The sequence below is a fragment of the Schistocerca piceifrons genome, chromosome 11 (genome assembly GCF_021461385.2).
Source record: "Schistocerca piceifrons isolate TAMUIC-IGC-003096 chromosome 11, iqSchPice1.1, whole genome shotgun sequence".
Taxonomy (NCBI): domain Eukaryota; kingdom Metazoa; phylum Arthropoda; class Insecta; order Orthoptera; family Acrididae; genus Schistocerca; species Schistocerca piceifrons.
In genome coordinates, this window is record NC_060148.1 from 54,798,044 (window position 1) to 54,823,607 (window position 25,564).

At 42.0% G+C, this 25,564-nt stretch overlaps 1 protein-coding gene across 1 annotated transcript in view; it reads left to right on the plus strand.

Moving 5' to 3' along the window:
* The first annotated feature begins 8,172 nt into the window (after positions 1–8,172).
* LOC124720164 overlaps positions 8,173–25,564 on the plus strand; it is a 65,900-nt gene continuing 48,508 nt past the window's right edge. The window contains exon 1 of the mRNA XM_047245480.1: positions 8,173–8,264. Within this exon, the coding sequence (XP_047101436.1) occupies positions 8,253–8,264 (12 nt within the window). The 5' untranslated portion in view covers positions 8,173–8,252. The remainder of the gene's footprint in view (positions 8,265–25,564) is intronic.

The following is a 25,564-nucleotide window of genomic DNA, read 5'->3' on the forward strand; positions in this document are numbered from 1 at the left end:
CCCTTGCCGGTCTAGGAATGGTAGAACGATGGGTTCGATGACGGTTTGGATGTACCGTGCACTATTCAGTGTCCCCTCGACGATCACCAGTGATGTACGGCCAGTGTAGGAGATCGCTCCCCACACCATGATGCCGGGTGTTGGCCCTGTGTGCCTCGGTCGTATGCAGTCCTGATTGTGGCGCTCACCTGCACGGCGCCAAACACGCATACGACCATCATTGGCACCAAGGCAGAAGCGACTCTCATCGCTGAAGACGACACGTCTCCATTCGTCCCTCCATTCACGCCTGTCGCGACACCACAGGAGGCGGGCTGCACGATGTTGGGGCGTGAGCGGAAGACGGCCTAACGGTGTGCGGGACCGTAGCCCAGCTTCATGGAGATGGCTGCGAATGGTCCTCGCCGATACCCCAGGAGCAACAGTGTCCCTAATTTGCTGGGAAGTAGCGGTGCGGTCCCCTACGGCACTGCGTAGGATCCTACGGTCTTGGCGTGCATCCGTGCGTCGCTGCGGTCCGGTCCCAGGTCGACGGGCACGTGCACCTTCCGCCGACCACTGGCGACAACATCGATGTACTGTGGAGACCTCACGCCCCACGTGTTGAGCAATTCGGCGGTACGTCCACCCGGCCTCCCGCATGCCCACTATACGCCCTCGCTCAAAGTCCGTCAACTGCACATACAGTTCACGTCCACGCTGTCGCGGCATGCTACCAGTGTTAAAGACTGCGATGGAGCTCCGTATGCCACGGCAAACTGGCTGACACTGACGGCGGCGGTGCACAAATGCTGCGCAGCTAGCGCCATTCGACGACCAACACCGCGGTTCCTGGTGTGTCCGCTGTGCCGTGCGTGTGATCATTGCTTGTACAGCCCTCTCGCAGTTTCCGGAGCAAGTATGGTGGGTCTGACACACCGGTGTCAATGTGTTCTTTTTTCCATTTCCAGGAGTGTATTATAAGTATCTCGCATTGAAGTCTGCACTAAATTTCGAGCTTCTGTAAAAGATCGCCAGTCTTGGGGATTTTGCGTCTGTTCAAATTTGGCATGTTTGTTTCGTTGTTTCTGCAACAGTGTTCTCAGCCGTTTTGTGTACCAAGGAGGGTCAGCTCCGTCGTTTGTTAATTTATTTGGTACAAATCTCTATGTTGGTGCCGACACTGTTTCTTTGAATTCAAGCCACATCTGGTCTATATTTATATTGTTAATTTGGAAGGAGTGGAGATTCTCTCTAAGATTTTCTGTTTATGTTTGGAGGATTTTGTTACAATATTCAATCTCGCTACGACAACTTTGTGTTCGCTAATCCCTGTATCCATTTTGATGCCGGTTATTAACTTAGAATTATTAGTTACTAGGTCAAGTGTGTTTTCACAACCATTTACACACCCCAAAAAACATTTTGCAACACCCCAGTTCCCAGAACTCCTGAATATAGACGTCGACTGTGAATACTGTATCACAGACCCAGTTCCTTTGACTGTTCAGAGATGTCACTAAACCCACCCAAAGATGTAAACAACCATGAATGAGCAGCGCCTATTTAGACGGAGGGGTCCGACAGCCGATCAGTTCCAGTCATTCCACCAGGAAGGAGCTACACGGCTTGTGTTGTCTGTAGTTCAACCATGCCTAGATAGTCAATGCTGTGGTTCAATCGCATCCGCATTGCTACTTTGTGCCTGGAAGGACTCTCAGTGAGGGAAGTGTCCAGGTATCTCAGAGCGAACCAAAGCGATGTTGTTCACACATGCAGGAGATACAGAGAGACAGGAACTGTCGATGGCATACCTCACACAATCAGCCCAAGGGCTACTACTGCAATGGATGACCGCTACCTATGGTTTATGGCTCGGAGGAACCCTGACAGTAACGCCACCATGTTGAATAATGCTTTTCGTGCAGCCACAGGATGTCGTGTTAAAACTAAAAACTGTGCACAATAGGCTGCATGATGCGCAACTTCACTCCCGACGTCCATCTTTGCAACCATGACACCATGCGGCGCGGTATCGATGGGCCCAACAACATGCCGAATGGACCTCCCAGGATTGGCATCAAGTTCTCTTCACCGATGAGGGTCGCTTATGCCTTCAACCAGACAATCGTTGGAGATGTGGTTGGAGGCAACCTGGTCAGGCTGAATGCCTTAGACACACTGTTTAGCGAATGCAGCAAGGTGGAGGTTCCCTGCTGTTTTGGGTTGGTATTATTTGGGGCTGACGTACACTGCTGGTGGTCATGGAAGGCCCCGTAACGGCTGTATGATACATGAATGCCATCCTCCGACCCATAGTGCAACTGTATTGGCAGCATATTGGTGAGGCATTCGTCTTCATGAACGACAATTCGCGCACCATCATGCTCATCTTGTGAATGCCTTCCTTCATGATAACGACATCGCTTGACTAGAGTGGCCAGCATGTTCTCCAGACATGAACCCTATTGAAAATACCTGGAATAGATTGAAAATTCGCCTGTGAGGAGTGGGACAATCTGGGCCAACAGTGCCTTGATGAACCTGTGGATAGTATGCCACGATGAATTCAGGCATGCATTTGTGCAAGAGGACGTGCTACTGGGTATTAGAGGTACTGGTGTGTACAGCAATCTGGACCACAACATCTGGAGGTCTCACTGTATGGTGGTACAACATCAATGTGTGGTTTTCATGAACAATAAAAAGGGCAGAAATGACGTTTATGTTGACCTCTATTTCAATTTTCTGTACAGGTTCCGGAACTTTCGGAACCATGGTGATGCAAAACTTTTTTTGATGTGTGTACCATTCACGTGGGCTCATGAACTAACAGCTTGAAATAATTTTCAGAAAATGTGCTTAGCGCAATTTTGGACTATGTTTTATGCATATCTCCAGAATTAAACATGTATTATCTTCTACATATCAAGGGTAAATTAAAGACAAAATCAACTAGAATCATATAAGTCGGGTACATGTTTGAAAACAAACTCAAGTTTTCTTTGAACCTTCAGCAGTTGTATCATCTGATTTGGGAGGTCGGGAAAAGCATCCAATCATTATTTTATTCTGGTTGCCAACAATGACCTCTGCCAATACTGATGCACAGGAGCTGTCTACTTCAATTTTGGAACAAGTTAAACTAGTTCTAACAGCAACACACACGCCACCGTCAACCGTCTTCAGGCTATCCTTTCGGAATTCCGTTAGGTTCTTCACGAAAATTTCGGCTGAGCTTATCTCCAGCTTTCAGTGCCTATAACGATTTGAGTATCAGTGCTTTCTATTAGCACTTGCAGCTCTGGTACTTTCCCAACACCACTATGACAACTTACAACTGTTATACTGATGGTTCCTGTGTCTATGTTCTTCCTGTGTTCAGATTGCGCCCTTTCTGACTGAAACTCTTTTTGTGTTTTCGTGAGACCCTCTAACCTAAAAAAACCGCCCAGTCCACGCCACACAGCGCCTGCTACTCGTGTAGCCACGTCCTGCCTATAGTGGGCTCCTGACATATTCAGTACAACCCAGAACCCAACCACCCTTTGGCGCAAGTCGAGGAATCTGCAGCCTACACCATCGCAGAACCGATAAGCCTCTAATTTGGACCCTCCACTCGGCTCTGTACCAGAGGTCCGCAATGGGTCCTATCGACTATTTTGCAAATGCTCAGCTTTTCCTTCATTTTGCTTGCAAGACTGGCAGCCTTTACCACTTCTGTTAGCCGCTAGAAAAGAGAGAGAACCTCTCCTGATTCAAATTGATTCACATTATTGGCACCAACGTGAGCCACCACCTGCAGTTGGCTGCACTCTGCGCTCTTCAAGGCATCCGAGAGGACTCATTCATCTGGAGTGACTCCACCCGGTGTGCACACATAACACACATTGGTTTTCTTCCCCTTCTTGGCAGCCATGTCCCTAAGGGGCCCCATAACGCGCCTAACATTGGAGCTCCAAACTATCAATAATCTCAACCTCTGTGATTCTCCAGATCTTGCAGGATGAAAGGTTTCCTCTGAAACAGGACAGGCAACAGCCTCTGGCTCAGCGACAGTGTCAGCCACAGGCAGCACCTGGAACCTGTTAGTCAGACTAACAGGGGAGGCCTTACTTGCGACCACCTGGGAAGTCTTTCGTCGCCTGCTACGTCCTGGGCAACCTCCCACTTGTCCACAGGGGAAGTGTCAACTTCAGTATGAGCAGTAACTGGAGTGGCCGCCGGTGAGGACCGACTGTACGTGCTGGACGTCTGTTGGATCCCCATGACCGGCCCACGAAAGTGGTGCCTATCCACTGAAGCATCAAGCTGTGTAACTGAAGCCATCATGGCCTGGAGCTGAAAACAAAGCGTCACCAACTTGGATCGCACCCACACACAGCAATCACAGTCCCTGTCCATACTGAAGACCGTGGAATACTAAACTATCCAGATAGACAGACTACCAGAATCTGCTGAGGAACTCTACTGTAGGCACTGACGTAAACACAGGAACTGTGTCTAGTCAATTGGATTAATACACAGAGATTAGAAAATCAGACTACCAAAGCACTCAGGTGAAACGAAATGAAGGATAGAAAAATTTCCAGTATCAGTCACAATAAAAGGTTATTTATTCGTCACACAACTGGTTTCAGGCTTGTGCCCATCCTCAGGTGTTTATACATTCATATACATGTTTATATTGCTGGAGATCAATAAAGATGAAGCATCATTATTACAATTAAGTAAATTACATCCATAGTGGATACTGTAGAACTCTGTAACTGTTCCCTAATGGGAAACTTAATAATTCGCCCCTGATTAGGAACTTGTAATATGCCACAAACTCGGTTTGATTTCCGATGCAATCAAAAACACGAGAACTGTGGCTATTAGATATTATTTTAACACACAGGAACTCAAGAAATTAAACTATTAAAGCACACAGATGATGATATAAAATTCGCTTCTGGTTAGGAACTCGTAAAAGTCACAAAATCAGTTACTTCCCTGTTGTTGTGTGTGTCTCAGCCATCTGCTGCTGCCTGACTAAACAAATGACTGGGAATATTACAGCACACACCTTAGATTTTCCTGTTGCAGAAACAAAATTTCATGTTTTTTTTATAATTTTTTGAAAAGTTACAATATTATGAGAAGGAAAGTTGCTACTCACCATACAGTGGAGATGCTAAGTCGCATAGGCACAACAGAAAGACTCACAATTATAGTGTTGTTTCAGTTGTCTGAGACCGCAGTCGTTTGTGTGAGTGTGTATGTCTGTCTATTGTTTAAATAAACATGAGTTATGCATGCCACTACATCTTCTTTGACACATGCTAAACCTCCTTGATCCTTTGCCATTATCAAATGATCATCCTGCTTCACTTCATCTGTAATGAGAAATACTTTGCAATACTCAATGATTTTTTTTCAGCACTTGGTGTGAACAGTATCCTGATATGTAGTGCAATATTGGCCAGTTGTCCTCCACTATCCCTTCAACATAATTCTCACCTACTACCACATTTAATAAATCTGGTACTGGGGTATCTTTAACTGCTGGACTTCAAAAGTTGTTTCAAAAATATCTGACACCTTAATAACCGCATATCCAACGACTTAAAATTATACTATGAGGGAAAACATGCTCTGATCCCTAAGTTTTTGCTCAGTTTCAAAAACCAGTCTAAGATAAATGTGGTAATTTCCCCCACTTTGTTGGTGGTATTTACAGAATCTTCCAGACTGTCAGTCTCTACTTTTCCACGGAGTAAATAAGACCTGTTTTTATCAGACAGCCAATAGCTACTGAAATCAATCGAAGCAGTTGTATGTTTAGAATTAGTAGTTACAGGTTCCTAGAAAACATTTCGTAGCTTCTGACCCTTAAGTAATTTTGAATTCGTTTCTTTGAACATTGTTTCCGTAAAGCAACCACTGTCATTTCATTATAGATACAAAGCACCAGTTTAAGATTTTGCCTTTCAATTGAAGTTGGAGACAGAGACTTTACAGTTAGGGAATTTCCGTATAATAATGAATCATATTTTTCAATCATGTGTAGCTATTTCAGTGCTGTGACTGATTAAAACCCTCCCTCCATGCTCTCATCGAAATCAGAAAAACACAGGATCTGCTCCTTTTGATTTAACCAGTTGTTCTGGAGACACTTTAAAAGATGAACTGCAGAAGTTTTTGCAGAGTGACAATACTTTATGTTTACTTCTGGCAGATTACTAAACTTAGATATTGCTTTTCTACTAACTGAATTATTGTCTGTCACTAACACAACCAGATCAATTTCCGCTGCTTCTAATTTAAGAATTACTTTTTTTATGTATGAGAAAAGTACATCATCCTGAATTGTTTTAACTGGGAGAATGTGTACCACATCCTTGTAAGGTGGATCTAAACTTTGTATCGTAAAAATACAAGCACTTGTTGCAAATAAAAATTTGTCACTGTTGGAGGCACCACCGACAATGTTCCCACATTTGTATTCAAGCTGGGATTCCAAATGTATTTCATCAATTAACAGAAGCACTGTTTTATCCCGTAAGGCTAATGTTCCAGCTTTTTGTATGATATAACTTGTGAACTGATCACTATCTTGTTCAATGATTGGGCTAGTTAAAAGCTTACTACAATGCCTGGACAGTGTATTTGTACTTGGCATACTAATAATGTCACTGCTTCTCAGAAACTTATGTCCATTTGGGCTAATAGTATTTACTAATGACCACATAATCAGAGTCAGCATAATATCTAAACTGAGATAAACTTTAACATTTCAGGAAAGAAACCTGTTCCTTTAAAAAAAATGTATTAGTTTCCCTTTCTGGGACCCTCTCTACTAAAATCTGCAAATTATATTCAATAAACGACATAAAATTATCAACACGTACCTCATCTTTATTGTACACCAAAAAAATTTCCGTAACAGCATCACTCAGCTCTTGTGTGTTGCAGACTTTTTTGGGAAATTTCATCTTTCCAACACATTTCAATTCCACATCATTCATAAAAACAATGAGAAATAAGTCGCTGTTTATAACACAGCAGCAAACAACTCTTGGGTAAGCACTGTGGTTAATTAACAGTAAACACACACTGTCTACTTTGTATACTGCCTATTTTGTTAACTACACTCCAGTGACTATGCTTATCGCAGACACTTATTTTACTTTTTAGCTGCTCTAAATTACGGAAAGAAGTCGCTTCTATCAACTTCTCCTGCGTTTCTACACTTTCTCGAATGCCAATGTGAAGGCACTGTCTTCTAGTCGCTCCCTGCGACTTTTGGGGGCCTCTCAGGCTGATGTTGGCATATTGGACAAATATGAAGGGCATCCTGGTAACTCTGAAGGTATAGCATCTGAAAAAGAAAAGCTTAATATAAAAAGACATGCAACTACACAATCAGCTTTCTCGTTACGACATTATAATTTACAAATGTAGCCTCCTCCCTAACATTTGGCTCTTTAACCTGCCTTTTCTTAAGCGTCGACGATCCAGTGGTGCCGTTAACAGTTTGCCAGTTCTTGGGTCGTACATACTTGTACTGCTTAGTGTTTAATATATCTCCTTCGTTGAAATGCAGCTCACAAACCTTAAAAGAAGTGTACAGTTGATTGTTAAAGATGTTATGAAACTACCGTTAAGATGTACGAAATTGTGTATTGCTTCCATTCGTAATACATTTTGGAATAAAAGGTATTATGTGTTACAGTTTATGTAATAGTACTGTAGTAGTTAACAAACACAACGATACTTACAACTGAATGTTTGCTAGGCACTCAATCTTGTTTGTGAACGGCCGAGATCTGTTTCCGTCTTAGAGATTCATCAGACAGAAAATAAAACACAGAGACCTTAGGCCCATTGGTGTAAGTGCCTCTGCAATACACCACCTCTGTGGCATTCTGATAGAGCTTTAATTTATTTGGCACAATCGAAAACGTTAACGCACACTTGAATCGAAGCACAACACACCATTTGGTACTAGGTACTCAAAGAGATCGGATGGTTCAAGATCAGTACGCTTGACGTCACAGCCATCTGGGACGTGTGCTATTTGGCTTTGTTTCTAGGGAAGGCGTTGGCAAAACCCACTGCCGTTTCCATTCTCGCGAGCTCTTACGCCTTCCAGAGATGTAATCGAAGATAACTCTTTGGATAGAACAGTTGCTCACCGAAGTTCTTTGGGTTGTATGAAAGTGCGCATGTAATTTCGACGGGCGTTGGTGTTTTGCCGCTGCTAAAACAATTTTCGTTCTGTTTTAAGGATGAAGCAGGAAGTGAGTCGAATTTCTGTTATGTATTTGTAAATATTTTCATTTCTTATTGTTATAACTACAAGCATTGGCGACGTATTCGAAAATTGGACATTACCAGAAACCCATAATCACAAATATGAGCGCCGTTTAGCCAAAAAAGATCTGTCCACTACGGGTCAGCTGTCTCATCCTTCAAAGTGACCGTTCGCGGGCTGGTAGTTGATTTATCTTGATTTATAGTAATGATATTTAATTAGTGAACCCCAAATGTTTCGAAAACAGGTTTTCTAAACTGATCTAACATACACAAGAAACTCGTAACTTGGTATATAAAAATATGAATGTTTCTGCTAAAAAGCATGTAAGTTATTGGCAAAGTGAAACCAGCCGTGGATTTGCTTCCAAGCATAAAGTATGTTTGGTTAGATGTGCTTTTGATCCCTTGTGAAGAAATACTCTGAGGTATAGAACATGTCAGGAAACAACAGTACACAAATATTTATCAGAAATACGAATACACTAATTACCATCCACAGATCCAAAGCATTTTAAATCCCAGATGGGCTTCATAGGTGTGGGATAAGTAAAAAAAAAAAAAAATCCTAGATAAAAAGAATATCATTGAAAGGTAATAGTCCTACATAACTTTTCTCATAACTTGTAACTGTTCAATACACTGAGCTGTCCGTGCTAATTCTTAGGCAATTCTCTTAGACATCAAATAGGAAGAAAATCAATTTACAATAATTATTTGCAATGACTGCATTACTACATTGAATTTGCACAGAAGTTATGGAAAATGTGTGTACTTGTACAAAGGACACATTTCTCGACCAAAGTAAGTATAGTAACTCTAATTATTTATGAAGATTATCGTACTGCTTCCAAGAACTGAGCTGTTGGTTTGACAAAGAGAGTTTTTTAATGCCAAAACTTCATTAACAAATGAATGTCAGAAAGCAGTAGTTAGTATCCCTAGTTCCCCTTTAGTAAAAGTCATACAGTCAGAAACTTTGTGAAGTAAAAAAACAAGTGTATTTGTCATGTGTAAAGCAAAAGGTATTTGACATGTCTAAATCTTAACATAGAAAAGTAAATGATGATGTTTTAGAAAGCTTGAACACTTTTTAGTGTGGCAGCCAAATTAGTAATACTACATTGTTTCTTTAAAAAAAAAAAAAAAAAAAAAGAGGTGATGTAGCCGATGCGGGTTGACCAAAGCGCCCGTCCCACCCGTCGGTTTTGACCCATGACATAAGGCTGTTGTGGTGTGTGACGTCATGACGGCGCGGAATTTAGTTTGTCAGAGTGGCGTGTTTGTAGGTGTCGTTTTGACGCGATCGGTGGTGCTCTCTGGTGGTGTGTTAGGTGATGTTTTTGGTTTAGTTTGCGTGTGTGGCGTCGTGTGTGAATTTTGGTAAATTGCTTTTTTTATGTCTTTGGTAGGTATGGATATGACTGACAGGGTCAACAGTTTTCGGTTGTCGGCTATGATGGGGGACAGTGCGTTGTCTCTAATAAAATTTCTTCTACTATTCGGATTGTTGGATGAAGTCGTGAAGTGTTCAGTATGTCGTGAAGAAATGAGGCTTACTCAAAGTTCCGGCGTCTCGGACCAGAGACGGCTGTATGTGGAGATGTAAGGATAACAGGTCAAGGGAAGTGTTCGATCCCAATGTGTGGTTGTGAATGTTGGTATTGGGAGATGTTTTTGAGCTATATAGGTCAAGTGAAGTGTTTGATCCCAATATGGGATTGGGAGCTGCTGTTGAGCTATATAGGTCAAGGGAAGTGTCCGATTCCAGATGATATTGTCTTTAGTGGTATTTGGGGAGTTTTGTGATGTCGGTATTTTTCATCGTTTTGCGTGGTTTTGTATGGGGGTGAGTGTCTTAATTTGTTTAGGCCTATATTTAGTTTGTCCCCATCCAAAAAAAACCCATTTCCCTCGCTTGTCCCATTGGTATCATTAGGCTCTTTGTGGAACGAGTGTGTGTGTGTGTGTGTGTGTGTGTGTGTGTGTGTGTGTGTGTGTGTGTTCGATGTATTTTCGTCCTCATAATGTGTATGTAAAGATTTTATATGCGCCATAGTGGAATCGTGGTTTATGGTCGTTTCCGCCATATTTGTGACGTCATGGGTCAAAGCAGACGGGCGGGATCGGATGCTTCCGTATTTCCGCAGATGCATGTCTGCAAAATCTTGGTTGTGGTGACATTAACCTTTAATGTGGTCAAAAGTCTATATAACTGATGTGGTACACTTCCGCTCGTTTGTACTTTTGTGTGACCATGTTGCCTTTGAAACATTAAAATAATTTGTAATTTTATGTTTATATTAGCTTACTTTTGCCTCCAGTACTGTTCTACTACTCAGCCTCATTGGCCCTTTTATCTGCCTTGAGCATATCATTCATTTAAATAATGCTGATTGATTTTAAATGGTCCTACAAATTACTGTTTATGAAGATATGTAGGGTGTACTTGTAACATAGCACACATCATTATGCGTACAATCTAGTCGTCGTATGGCCTCAACTTGTCACAGCTCACACAGTAAATACTTATAATAGCTTACACAATACATAATGCACAATGATTTGCAATACGTAATCCTTTTGTTATCAAGCACACTGTCCAATTGCACCCATCTGCTTTGACCCATAACATGCTATGTGACATCACGAGTGTACATTGTGAAAGATGTAAGTGGCCAGTTAAGAAATGATACTTGTGGTTGTCATTGCAACTCATGTAACTACCCTCTTTACTCGAAATATGACATTGTGGGTCAAAGTAGACAGGTGGAATTGGACTTGCTATATTCTCCCACAGAAATAGGGAAGCGTCCGATCCCACCCGTCTTCATTTGGCCCAGGACGTCACAAAAGTGCGGAAACGACCATAAACCACGATTCCAATATGGGGCATATAAAGTCGTTATGGACACATTATGAGGACGAAAATACATCGAAAAACACACACACACACACACACACTCACTTTCCACAAAAAGCCTAATGACACTAACGGGACAAGCGTGGGAAATGGGGTGTTTTTGGGTGCGGGCAAACTAAATATAAACAAATTTAGACACCCACCCCCACACAGAACCACACAAAACGACGAAGAAAACGACATCATGACGTCAAACACGACAACACCCTTATATCACTGGTCAAAGTAGACGCGTGGGATCGGACGCTTCTGTCGACCCTTTCCTGCCAGTTTTTTCCTCCCAATACATAAAGATGCCAGTTTAAAATCTACATTTTTGTGACATATTATTTTTGATTGTACCTGAGGATTTGTAATTCTAGTTTGCATTATAGTGCTAGTTTCTCTGAAACAAGATACATAATATTTATTACTCATGATGAACTTTTGCTCACTGTCTGCTCATATACTCAACAACATTATAGGATTTTTCTTGTATTAGCAATCTTAGGGTTACAAGGAAAGTCATCTCAGGTTCGAGGTTTTGTAATTATCTGGACAATGCTTTTGTTAACTTGATACCGGAGTATTGAGGCTCATTTTTAAAGATCTGGACTCAGTCTGAAAGGCACTAAAATTATTTTCAGTTTCTTGTCTTATGGGACTGAAGAGTCTCATTGGTCTCCAGTTTTGAGGGATCCCTTAATGCAGTCACAGTGGTCCTGAATATATAGAGTGATATACAAGAGTTGGACAAAGTATGCAAATGCAGTGAGCAGTGCACGCATGGACATAAATGCAGAGGTGCTAGTTGAGCCTGTAGGTTGCCCTGTCATATTTGACCACTAATGCCACCTGTGCAATGTCCTCAATATGTTGCAAGTGTCAGTTGAGGTCAGAATGGTGTTGTGTGTAGTTGCGAGTGTGCTATGTTGGACCTAAATGAATTCAAACATGGGCAAATTGTCGGTGCTCGTATGCCTGTTGCATCTGTAACCAAGGGGTCGACCGAAGCGTCCGATCCCACCCGTCAGCTTTGACCCATGACATAAGGCTGTTGTGGTGTGTGACGACATGACGGCGGGGAATTTAGTTTGTCAGAGTGGCATGTTTGTAGGTGTCGTTTCGATGCAATCGGTGGTGCTCTCTGGTGGTGTGTTAGGTGATGTTTTTGGTTTAGTTTGCGAGTGTGGCATCGTGTGTGAATTTTGGTAAATTGCTTTTTTTATGTCTTTGGTAGGTATGGATATGACTGACAGGGTCAACAGTTTTCGGTTGTCGGATATGATGGGGGACAGTGCGTTGTCTCTAATAAAATTTCTTCTACTATTCGGATTTTCGGATGAAGTCGTGAAGTGTTCAGTATGTCGTGAAGAAATGAGGCTTACTTAAAGTTCCGGCATCTCGGACCAGGGACGGCTGTATGTGGAGATGTCGTAAGGATAACTGGTCAAGGGAAGTGTTCGATCCCAATGTGTGGCTGTGAATGTTGGTATTTGGAGATGTTTTTGAGCTATATAGGTCAAGGGAATTGTTAGGTCCCAATTTATGGGATTGGGAGCTGCTGTTGAGCTATATAGCCAAGGAAAGTGTCAGATTCCAGATGATATTGTCTTCAGTGGTATTTGGGGAGTTTTGTGATGTCGGTTTTTTTCGTCGTTTTGCGTGGTTTTGTATGGGGGTGGGTGTCTAAATTTGTTTATATTTAGTTTGTCCCCACCCAAAAACCCCTATTTCCCACACTTGTCCCGTTAGTGTCATTAGGCTTTTTGTGGAATGTGTGTGTGTTTGTTTTTCGATGTATTTTCGTCCTCATAATGTGTACTTAACGACTTTATAGGCCCCATATTGGAACGTGGTTTATGGTGGTTTCCGCTATATTTGTGACAATATGGGTCGAAGCAGATGGGCGGGATCGGACACTTCCGTATTTCCATACCCAAGATAGCAGAAGTGCCTGCTGTTTCAAGAGGCACCGCATCGAAGATTTCTAGCGCATGCAGTGAAAACAGAAAAAAAATCATCCACTGAGTCACGACCTGGGAAAGTGTGTATCGAGCGATCGTGACAGGCGGCCGTCGAACAGGATTGTGATGAAAAGTAAAGAGGATGACAGCTGCAAAATCTGCAAAAGTCACTGCAGAACTGGTGTCACACTCGTGAATGCTGTTAGCTCCGTGAGGTGGAAATTGCAGGGTGGGCTTGAGCTCGAAAACCATTTGTCAGTGATGCAGGATGTCTGTAGCAGGAAAATGTGGTGCTGAAGGCATAAAACCGGAACTGTGGAGAAAGTCATTTGGTCACATGTGTCTTGTTTCAAACAATTTCCAACTTTTGGTCAGTGTGGGCTCCCAAGAATGAAACACGGTGGGGGTTCGGTGATAATTTGGGCAGCCCCGTTATGGTAGTCCATGGGCCTTGTGATTACAGTGTAAGGTCATATTTCTGCCAGTGTTATTTGACCATTCTGGCTGATCAGGTCCATCCCATGGTACAGTATTTGTTCACCATTGGTGTTCCTGTACTTCACGATGACAAGGCTCCTGTTTCATGGAGCTCACATCATCCAGGGCTGGTTTTCTGGGCACAAGGATGAATTATTGCATCTTCCCTGGCTGCCACAGTCACCGAATCTCAGTGTTATGGAGCCTTTGTGGTCTACTTTGCAAAGAAGGTTGCGTGATCACAGTCCACTTCCATCATTGCCATTCAAAGATGACTTGAAACTGATTTGAGTGTCTGCAGTTTTCCTGCACTGTATTAAGCATGATACAGTGATGGGTTGGTGGGGTATCCATATTTTTGTCCAGTCCCTGTAATCTGAGTGCCTCCTTTTCTGTAGTATGAATAATCTTTTATTCTTGTGATGATAGAGTTCCCCACTGCACCCACCACCACCACCACACTGTGATTCCATGTTTCATATATGGCTCAAAAAGTACATGACAGACTGTGCAGAAGAGGTCTTGATAGGTATATTATTCCAGTTACACCATTGCAAATATCACTGAGCTTAGATTATTGGAAACAGTATTTATCTGCTAAACTCCCCCCCCCCCCCCCCACCCAGATGGAAATACAGAAGCGTCCGATTCCACCCATCTGCTTTCACCCATGACGTCACACATATGGTGGAAACGACCATACACTACGACTCCAATATGGCGCCTATGATGTCATTATGTAAACATGACCACAAACACAAAAGTACATTGAAAAACCAACACACATACGTTCCACAAAAAACCTAACGAAAGTAACAGGATAGGTGTTGGAAATTGGGGGTTTTTGGGTGGAGACAAAGTGAATATAAACTAATTTAGACACACACCACAATACCAAACCACACAAAACGACAAAAAAAAACTTACAACACAAAACTCCCCTAATTCCACTAAACACATCCGCTGGAATCGGACACTTCCCTTAACTTATATAGCTCAAGAGCAGCTCCCGATCCCACAAATAACACTTCCCTTGACCTATATAGCTCAACAGCAACTCCCGATACCGGAACTCCCACAACCACACATTGGAATCGAACACTTCCCTTGACCTGTTATCTTTACGACATCTCCACATATAGCCATCCCTCGTCCGAGACACCAGAACTTTAGTAACCCTCATTTCTTTACGACACGCTGAACACTTTACAACTTCATCCAAAAACGAATAGTTGAAGAAATTTTATTAGAGACAACGCACTATCCTCCATCATCACCAACAACCAAAAACTGTTGACCTTGTCAGTGATATTCATACCCACCAAAGACATAAAAAAAGCAATTTACCAAAATTCACACACAATGAACAGAAAACTACAATAACGTCGGCATAACAAAACCAAAATCATTAACTCACTGAAAAAAATTCTGCTGAAAGTGCAGTCACTACCAATACCACACATGTGCAATGCTACCATGCAAATGCACCCCATACGCCACGTAACATGCTTCCCATAAACACACCACCAGAGAGAACCACTGACCGCAACAATATGCCACACACGAAAACTAAACCAAAAACATCACCTAACGCACCACACATAAACACCACCAGAGAGCACCACCGATCACACCTAAACACCTACAAACATGCCACTCTCACAAACTAAATTCCGCACTGTTGTGATGTCGCACACCACAACAGCCTTACGTCACGGGTCAAAGCCGGCGGGTGGGATCGGACTCTTCGGTCGACCCTTTCAGATTAATGATATCTCACTCTCCATGAGCCATTTTGCTGTATTATCATTAGGCCATATTGACTTTGAATTACTGTATTCATAATCTGAGCTCTTTTTGTATCACTTGACATGTTTGAAATTAGTCTAATCTTCTTTTTCGACTTTGTCAGTTACCTACTTTGTGAAGGCATGAACATTAAAAGGTACAGAAGTTTCCTATATAACCCTTTTCTGTCTATCTTTGTAAATATGTTGCTCATATTAAGGCATTTCCTTCAAGAAATTTTAACAGTATTGCTGCTGCTTTGGACATCCATTCTGTTCATTTGGAGACCTGACATGATGTTCTCTTTATTAACTTTAATTCAGACTTGGTGGAACATCACTAAGACATTCTACAACATATTTAAAATTGCAATGTTCATGTCGGCTGCCAACAGAATGTAATGGAATGTAAAGAGTGCTTCAGTGTTGATGGAACTATGGTATCTGCTTGAAGCATCAGAAGTTAATGTCTCATCTTTGTGCTTACTGGTGTAACAAACTTGCTTCCTCCACATGCTCTCCATTTCATTCCTAGCAAATTCTATGCAAGGACATGTGGGAAGTAGTGAAGAGTACAATTCAAACCTTCAGTTTTGAATAGTGACACTATCAGACAGCATGCGGACTGTGATGCCAGTCATCCACACATATTGTGTTGTTTGACAATTAGAAATAGCATCATACCGAGTGACGTGACACAGTGGTTAGCACACTGGACTCACACTTGGGAGGACGACGGGTCAAACCTGCACCCGGCATATATTTATAGTATATGGCCATTGGTGATGAATGTGTGTGTACTGCCACAGGTTGGTTAATAGCCTGGGATTGATGTGGTCAGGCCTTATATGGTAGTGAATGGGATGTATTGTGTTTTATATAACTTGAGTGATAGTTCAGTGAGGTGTACTGCAGTTCTTCTGTTGTGTGCTGCTATTGGCAATTCAGTATTGTTATGTGTAGCCAACCAGGTGATAGTACACAGTAGCCAATGAGAATTGATAAATCTCACGGTTTCTGTCAGCAGAAGATACATAATTGTTACATTTGCTTTGCATGGTGAATACAGGATTATAATAACAAAATCAAATAGGGGTAATGCAGGAGTAGGTTTAATAATGAATAAAAAAAATAGGAGTGCGGGTAAACTGCTACAAACAGCATAGTGAACGCATTGTTGTGGGCAAGATAGACACGAAGCCCACGCCTACTACAGTAGTACAAGTTTATATGCCACCTAGCTCTGCAGATGATGAAGAAATTGATTAAATGTATGATGATGAGATAAAAGAAATTATTCAGATACGAAAGAGATGAAAATTTAATAGTCGTGGGTGACTGGAATTCGATAGTAGGAAAAGGAAGAGAAGGAAACGTAGTAGGTGAATATGGCTTGGGGGTAAGAAATGAAAGAGGAAGACGCCTGGTAGAATTTTGCACAGAGCATAACTTAATCATAGTAAAACTTGGTTCAAGAATCATGGAAGAAAGTTGTATACATGGAAGAGGCCTGGAAATACTGGGAGGTTTCAGATAGGTTAGATAATGGTAAGACAGAGATTTAGGGACCAGGTTTTAAATTGTAAGACATTTCCAGGGGCGGATGTGGACTCTGACCGCAACCTATTGGTTATAAACTGTCGATTAAAACTGAAGAAACTGCAAAAAGGTGGGAATTTAAGGAGGTGGGACTTGGATAAACTTACAGAACCGGAGGTTGGCTAGTAGAAATCTTTGGGTAACAGAAGATATATTGAAGTTAATTGATGAATGGAGAAAATATAAAAAAGCAGTAAATGAAGCAGGCAAAAAGGAATACAAGCGTCTCAAAAATGAGATTGAGAGGAAGTGCAAAACGGCTAAGCATGATGATTAGAGGACAAATGTAAGGATGTAGAGGCATATCTCACTAGGGGTAAGATAGATACTGCCTACAGGAAAATTAAAGAGGCCTTTGGAGAAAAGAGAACCATTTGTATGAATATCAAGAGCTCAGGTGGAAACCCAGTTCTAAGCAATGAAGGGAAAGCAGAAAGGTGGAAGGAGTATATAGAGGGTCTATACAAGGGCAATGTACTTTAGAACAATATTATGGAAATGGAAGAGGATGTAGATGAAGATGAAATAGGAGATATGATACTGCGTGAAGAGTTCGACACAGCATTGAAAGACCAGTGCGTGAAGAGTCTGACAGAGCACTGAAAGTCCTAAGTTGAAACAAGGCCCCGGGAGTAGACAACATTCCATTAGAACTACTGACAGCCTTAAGAGAGCCAGCCCTGACAAAACTCTACCATCTAGTGAAGCAAGATCAATGAGACAGGCGAAATACCCTCAGACATCAAGAAGAATATAATAATTCCAGTCCCAAAGAAAGCAGGTGCTGACACATGTGAAAATTACCGAACTATCAGTTTAATAAGTCATGGCTGCAAAATACTAGCACAAATTCCTTACAGACGAATGGAAAAACTGGTAGAAGCCGACCTCGGCGAAGATCAGTTTGGATTCTGCAGAAATGTTGGAACATGTGAGGCAATACTGCCCCTACGACTTATCTTAGAAGATAGATTAAGGAAAGGTAAAAAATACAGGGAGCGAAAGGCTATGTACAATTTATACAGAAACCAGATGGCAGTTAAAATAGTCAAGGGGCATGAAAGGGAAGCAGTGGTTGAGAAGGGAGTGAGACAGGGTTGTAGCCTCTCCCCGATGATGTTCAATCTGTATATTGAGCAAGCAGTAAAGGAAACAAAAGAAAAGTTCGGAGTAGGTATTAAAATCCACGGAGAAGAAATAAAAACTTTGAGGTTTGCCGGTGACATTGTAATTCTGTCAGAGACAGCAAAGGACCTGGAAGAGCAGTTGAATGGAATGGACAGTGTCTTGAAAGGAGGATGTAAGATGAACATCAACAAAAGCAAAATGAGGATAATGGAATGTAATCAAATTAAGTTGGGTTATGCTGTGCCAAGGAAGTCATTTCTGAAAGTATTTGTATGGAGTGTAGTGATGTACGATAGTGAAACATGGACGATAAATAGTTTGGACAAGAAGAGAATAGAAGCTTTCGAAATGTGGTGCTACAGAAGAATGCTGAAGATTAGATGGGTAGATCATGTAAGTAATGAGGAGGTACTAAATAGAATTGGGGAGAAGAGGAGTTTGTGGCACAACTTGACTAGAAGAAGGAATCGGTTGGTAGGACACGTTCTGAGGCATCAAGGGATCACCAATTTAGTATTGGAGGGCAGCGTGGAGGGTAAAAATCGTAGAGGACGACCAAGAGGTGACTACACTAAGCATGTTCAGAAGGATGTAGGTTGCAGTAGGTATTGGGATAGAGTAGCATGGAGAGCTGCATCAAACCAGTCTCTGGACTGAAGACCGCAGCAACAACAACAACATGGAAAAGTGTCAGAATAACTTGTACTAATGTGCCTATTATGTATTTCAAGATTGCTTAATGATTTTGTATTTATATCATTACTGGAGAAAGCTACGCGTACATCAGAACAACCTGTACTCAAGCCTGTGGCCTAGGTGAGGTTGGAATATGGTAATTTTCTTGAGAGTTGGTAATGAATCTCCACAGGGAAAATAAGATTGTCATAATAGGTTGGTGTGTAGTGTAGCACAAGATATATATTTCTCATTGCAACAACCAACTTGTAGGTCTCATTTCTGATTATGTCAAACATTCCATTGATATGGTTAAATTCAGTTTTAACCAAATAGAACAAAATACCAGCTAATTTTATTTGCGAACCGTAGAAAATTAGAAATGGTAATCCCATTGGCTACTTCCATATGACTAATGATTTGTCGCATTGGCTTGTCACAACTCATCATGTGAAAAGCATGCAATAAAAAAGCCATAGTACACTGTAAGTGCACTTTGAGGGAAAAGTGCACTTGCGCTGTGTCACAGGTCTGTTTTGTGTTGCTATTGAGAACAAGAGTGGACCCAGTATTGGTGTGTGTAATGACTATTTCCCTTTATAAAGGTGCACTATCGTTGTGTTCACTCTTTGGGTTTCTTAGTGCAGTACATGCTTTTAGTTAGATGCCATAGAAAAAAGTTGCTAGCAGGATCTCTGATACCTAATATTTTGTCTTCTTTGGGAGAATAGCTGTGTACTGCACCATCATGATTTTGGGCAAGAAAATACCCATTTGAAGTATTTTGTCATTTAAATTTTATACAATCAAACAATGGAATATCCAGGATGGAATGTAACAATATTATGGAAAGGAAAGGTGCCACTCATCATATAGCAGAGATGCTGAGTCGCATTTATGCACAACGAAAGGACAGTCACCAGTTAGCTTTCGTCCAGTATGGCCTTCGTCAGAAATAGACAACAGACAGACACTGCCAGCAGTGTGGCTTCAGATCATAGATATTGCTGGTGGCTGCCTGCAATTCGGCTGCAGTTGCCAGAGACTGCAGTCGTGTGTGTGTGTGTGTGTGTGTGTGTGTGTGTGTGTGTGTCTATTAACAAAGGCCATCTGGCCAAAAGCTAATTTTAATTAGTGACAGTCTTTTTGTTGTGCCTATTTGTGACTCAGCGTCTCCGTTATATGGTGAGTGGCAAATTTTGTATGTCATTTATGAATTGAAGAATAGCAAGTTCTGTGCAGAGAAACGATTGAAATCTAAATTGACACTATTTTTTTTTAATCAAAATTTTTTTCAGGTGATTGTCAACAGCATTGATATAGTTGGAGAAATACGTGATACACATTGTGCTTTCGTATAATACATTTATTCACTACTGGTTTTGATTATGGACCATCTTCACAGTAGAAAAATATTTATAGTAACATGTTCACATGTCATAACTCAACAGGCCGTAAATAGCGTGTATGGCATGTGAAGTTGTCACAGTAGATATTTTTCCGCTGTGAAGGTGGTCTGTGGTCGAAACCGGTAAGACAGCACAGCATATGTGATGCGTTTCTCCATTTAAACTTTTTGAGAGAGGTGCCTTATGTTCTTCCTGGTCAACTGAACCTATGATTGTTCTGTGACACAATGACGATGTGATGAGTGACATCATTAATGTGTAAACAGGAAGATAACAGATGACTGATAATATCTTTTTGTCTATATTGTTTTTTGGAGTGTAGGTTTGGGTGACACATTGACTTGTAGTGTAACCCAAGATATAGGTTATGTTGAAAGGTGACAGGCTGCTTGAAGGTTGGTGAAGCCAATGAACATTGAATGCAGAATTGTAGGTGTGAAGACATACTGATGTGTGCTGGAGTCGAGGCCTAGATTAAGTTGAAATTTGAGTGTTTGGTTAAGAGTTGACAACACAGTACCGAAGGCTTCAGTTAATCTGTTCTTTCTTACATAAGCTTCTCCATTACATTCATGGAGTAGATAAGTAGTTCATGTGATTTAATAGCTCAGTTTTGTTTTCATAACTGCTGTGGTGTATGAGGTAATGCACTGAGTGCACAAAATGGAAATTTATTGAGAGAAACATTGTTTTATGATTTGTGAAGAAAGAATCATAAATACAACCCCGTTCCAACTTCGTGTCGAAAGCGTGCATAACCATCTTTTGCAGCTCGGATGTGCAGAAAGAGTATCATTGATGTTTTATAAGGTACTGGCTGGGATGTAGAGCCATGCTGACTCCAGTGCCGTGACCAGCTGAATTTCGTCTCACAATTGGAGATCCGTGGTACAAACAGCTTGATCGAGGTGGTCCTACAGATTCTTGAATGAGTTTAGATTTGGGGTGCGGGTGGCCAGGGTAGTATGGCAAACTCATCTCGCTGATCCTGCTGCTGTTCGAACCACGCACGTATACTGTGAACTGTGCATTGCCCATTGTGCCAAGGAAATACAGACTGCATATAGCCATGAACATAGACCTGAAGGATAGATGCATGTTTTTGTTGATCCACTGTGTCTACCATAATGACAAGATCACCCAGGGAATGCCACGAAAACATCCCTAGTCCGTAACTCCCTCCTCCTGCCTCTGGACGCTTCTGGCGGTTATTGTAGGGGTGTACATGCCAGTGCCTGTCTGTCCAATGGAGCATAAAACGTGATTGATCTGAAAAGATCACATGTTACGGGGGTACGTTTTGTGCCTATGTCCAGAGGTAGACACTTGTGAATGAATGGCTGAAGTGGTTTCTCTTGTTTTATCTCTATAATGTGAATTATCTGCCTTCACTTTGTCCTTCTGTTTCCTTGGTTCTTCTCTGTACCTTCTTCTCCACTGCAGCGTTTGAGAATTTTTCTCTTCTTTCCTTTTCTGTGTTTCTTTTCCTTTCTTTCCTCCCTGTGCGTGTCTGAAGTTCGACCCACACGTTCCAACGCATAGCCAGTGACGGGGTGACACATAATTCCCTGCCCCGGGTAGACAGGTAGGATACTTACGTAGTCCCTGGTAAAGGCCAGGTCCAGAGAGGGGTGATTACCCGAGCTGATACCTTCCGAACATGCCAATTGGTCCCTCTGTCAATTTCTTGGGAGGGGTGACATGAGGTGTGGACAATCACCTAAGGTAGGAGTGCCCTCAGAGAGCGCCTCCACTGTGAAGGAGCGCACCATCGGATATGCCGGTAATCGTGGGGGTCACTTTTGCGATGGTTTCTTCTGCTACAACTTCTGCCCACAAGAGAAAGCTAGATAAGTCTCACCCACAGGAAATTCTTCCATCAGTGCCAAAGTTCCTAGTTGTTTCTCGGTCTGACGAAGTTCAAGACTTCTCAACAGTGAACCCTTTCATTATTCAGAAAGGTGTCGACACAATTGCAGGTCCTGTAAAGTCTTATTCCCGGTTACGAAATGGCACCTTGTTGTTAGAAACAGACAGTGCCCTCCAGGCACAAAAATTGCTTCGAACTGCACTGCTACACACCTTCCCTGCCCGGGTGGAAGCGCACAGCATTTTAAACTCATCATGCGGGGTGGTTTATACAAGATCACTTGACGGATTATCAAATGAGGACATTCAAAATTACCTGTCTGATCAGGGAGTAAAGGCCATATATCCAGTAATGAAAAGGGTTGAAAAGGAATTGGCAACAACCTGCACGCTCTTCTTGACATTGACAGAGTTCAACTTCCATTGAACATTAAAGCAGGATATGAGATAATTTCAGTTCACCCTTTCATCCCCAACCCTACGTGTTGCTATCAATGCCAGAGGTTTAATCATACCAGCCAGTCATGTTCCAATACAAATGGGGGTACAAAGCCACCTTGGCATTGCCTCTGGTCCTGTCTTCTCTGTGACCTTTGTCAACTTCCCAAGGATAGTATCCCCCCTATACTTTATCAGCGAACATTTGGTGCTCTATGCTCACAAATGGAGCGTGCCACATTTATTTACAAAGATGGCTCCAAGACCGCCTTTGGTGTTGGGAGTGCCTATGTTATTAACGACACCCCTATTAGATTTTGGGTTCCCGACCAGTGTTCGGTTTTTACTGCAGAGCTTTATGCTGTTTTCCAGGCTGTTCAATACATCTGTAACCATCAGCATATACATTACATTATATGCACGGATTCGTTCAGCTCTCTGCTCAACATCCAAGCTCTTGATCCTATCCAACCTCTGATCCACCAGATTCAGGACTGCCTCCACATGCTGCACTTCAGGAGCATCTCTGTGGCATTCCGCTGGATCCCAGGGCATGTTGGCATACGTGGAAATGAGGCAGCTGATATAGCAGCAAAGGCTGCTGTCTCTCTTCCTCGGCCCACTGTTCGCGTGGTTCCCTTTTCCAATCTCCAGAACATTTTGTGTTGTTGTGATGCTCTTTTATGGTACACACGTTGGTCTGCACTTCAGGATAATAAATTATGGGGCACAAAACCTCTTCCCTGTGCTCGGAACTCTTCCTCCTGGCCTCATCGTCGGGAGGAGATAATTTTAACTAGAGTCCGGATTGGACACTGTCTTTTTAGCCATCGACATCTTTTAAGTGACGACCCTCCCCCGCTTTGTCCCCAATGCTCTTAATCGTGGATGGTGTGACACCTTTACTTCATTGCCCCTATTTTAATCCGCTACTTGCCCGTTTACAGCTGCCGCTTGATAAATCTTCCCTTTTAGCAGATGGAGCTTGGCCAATTGTCCTTGAGCTTATAAGTGTTAGTGAGATGCATTTGAAGCTCTTTTTGGGGAAACCAAACCCTCTTCAATAGCACTTTTCTAAGATTTCCTTCTGTTTTTAATTTCCCGCCTCCTTCAGTTTCGTTCCCGTTGCTGCTGATTTAAATTCCTGTTTTTGCCCTTCACTAAACCACAGAATGGTTGCTTATGACTATAGCTGCTTTGTGCCCTAAAACCATAATAAAAAAATTTGTGGACTTTCAGTTGCTCAACAGTTGCACGTCTGTTTGTGTGTCCACGTCTCTGCAGCCGGGTGTGCCACAGTTGCCTTGGCGACCATTATTTTTCGATGCACAGTACTGTTTAAGATGGCAGCATGCAAATAGTTTACAAACTTGGCTGCTTTGGAAACTCTTCCACCCTTTGCCCAAAATCCAACGACCATGCCCTTCTGGGTGTCACATAAATCGCTCCATTTCTGCATTATGACGAGGACTGCACTGTTTTCAGTTTTCCTTAACACACTTTATATAGGCTCCACTGTTAGTGTTGCCACCTGCCGTATTTGTGTTGTTATTGCACGTTGACACTGCACGTAGGTGGTGATCACATTAATGTGACCGGACCTTGTATGAAGTGTTGGGTAGTGTTTTCTGTTTTTACTTGACTGGGAGCGTTAAAATGGAATAAAATGCTGATGATTTTGACAAGAAGAGACTAGGAACTTTTGAAATGTAATGTGCCACAAAAGAATACTGAAGACTTAGTTCATAGATAAGATAGCAAATGAAAGAGCACTCCCTCAAATTAAAAAGAAAAAGAAATTATGGCTCATCTTGAGTAAATTTGGGTTTGGTCGGTAGGACACTTTGTCGTGTCAGTCAACAGTTAATTTGGTAATGGAGGGAAGTGTGGAGATGAAACATTTAGAGCAAGACCAAAGCTTGGCTACAGTGAGCAAGTTCGAATGGATTGAGGCTGCAGTAGCTATGCAGAGCTGAAGAGACGTGCTCAGGAGAGCTGCATCAAGTCACTCTGTGGACTGAAGATGTCCAGAATTCATTTTACACTTCCTTACACCAGACTTCAAATCAAATTGTGTGCCAATAGAGTATCATTTCATTTGTGCGACTGGATTCGTGATTTCCTGTTAGAAAGCTCACAGTATGTAGCACTGACAGAAGTCGTCTGTGGTCTTCCCCAAGGAAGTGTTACAGGCCTTCTTCTGTTCCTAATCTATATAAACAATTTAAGAGACAATGTGACCAGCCCTCTTAGATTCTTTGCAGATGATGCTGTCATTTACCATCCAGCAAATTCATCAGAAAATCAAAACCAGTTTGCAAAATGATTTAAACACGATATCTGTATGGTGCAAAAAGTGGCAAATGTCTTTGAATAAGGAAAAGTGTGAGGTCATCCACACGAGTAATAAAAATAAATTTTAGTTACGTGATAAATCACATGAATCTAAGAGCTGTCGGGTCAATGAAATATGTTTGAATTACAATTATGAACAACTTACGTTGGCACAATCACAAAGATAATGTTGGGGAAAGGCAAACCAAAGACTGTGTTTCATTGGCAGAACACTTAGTAGATGGAAAACGTCTATGATGGACTGCTGAAAAATAATGCCTCTGAATTTTTATGTGAAAACTCTTAAAGCTTTTAAAATAAAACAAACAATATTAACATTCTATGTCTTTACTCTTCAGGTTTACATATTTATTTTTTAACAAAGGCATTGTAGCGACGAACACGTATCCCGATGAGAGACCAGTTTGTTGATACCGTCACTGTAGAATGTGTGACTTTGCTGACGGAGCCACAACCTCGCATCTGCTTGCACTGCTTCACATCACTATCAAAGTGAAGTCCTCGAAAGTGTTTTTTAAGTTTTAGAAACTTGAAAATCGAATGGGCCGAGTCAGGACTGTACGGAGGATGATTGATGACTGTGAACCCGAGGCATTGGATTGTTGCAGATTTCTCAATGCTCCATGTGTGGTCAAACTGTTTGAATTTGAAACATGATGTCAGAACACTGTTTCTCACGGA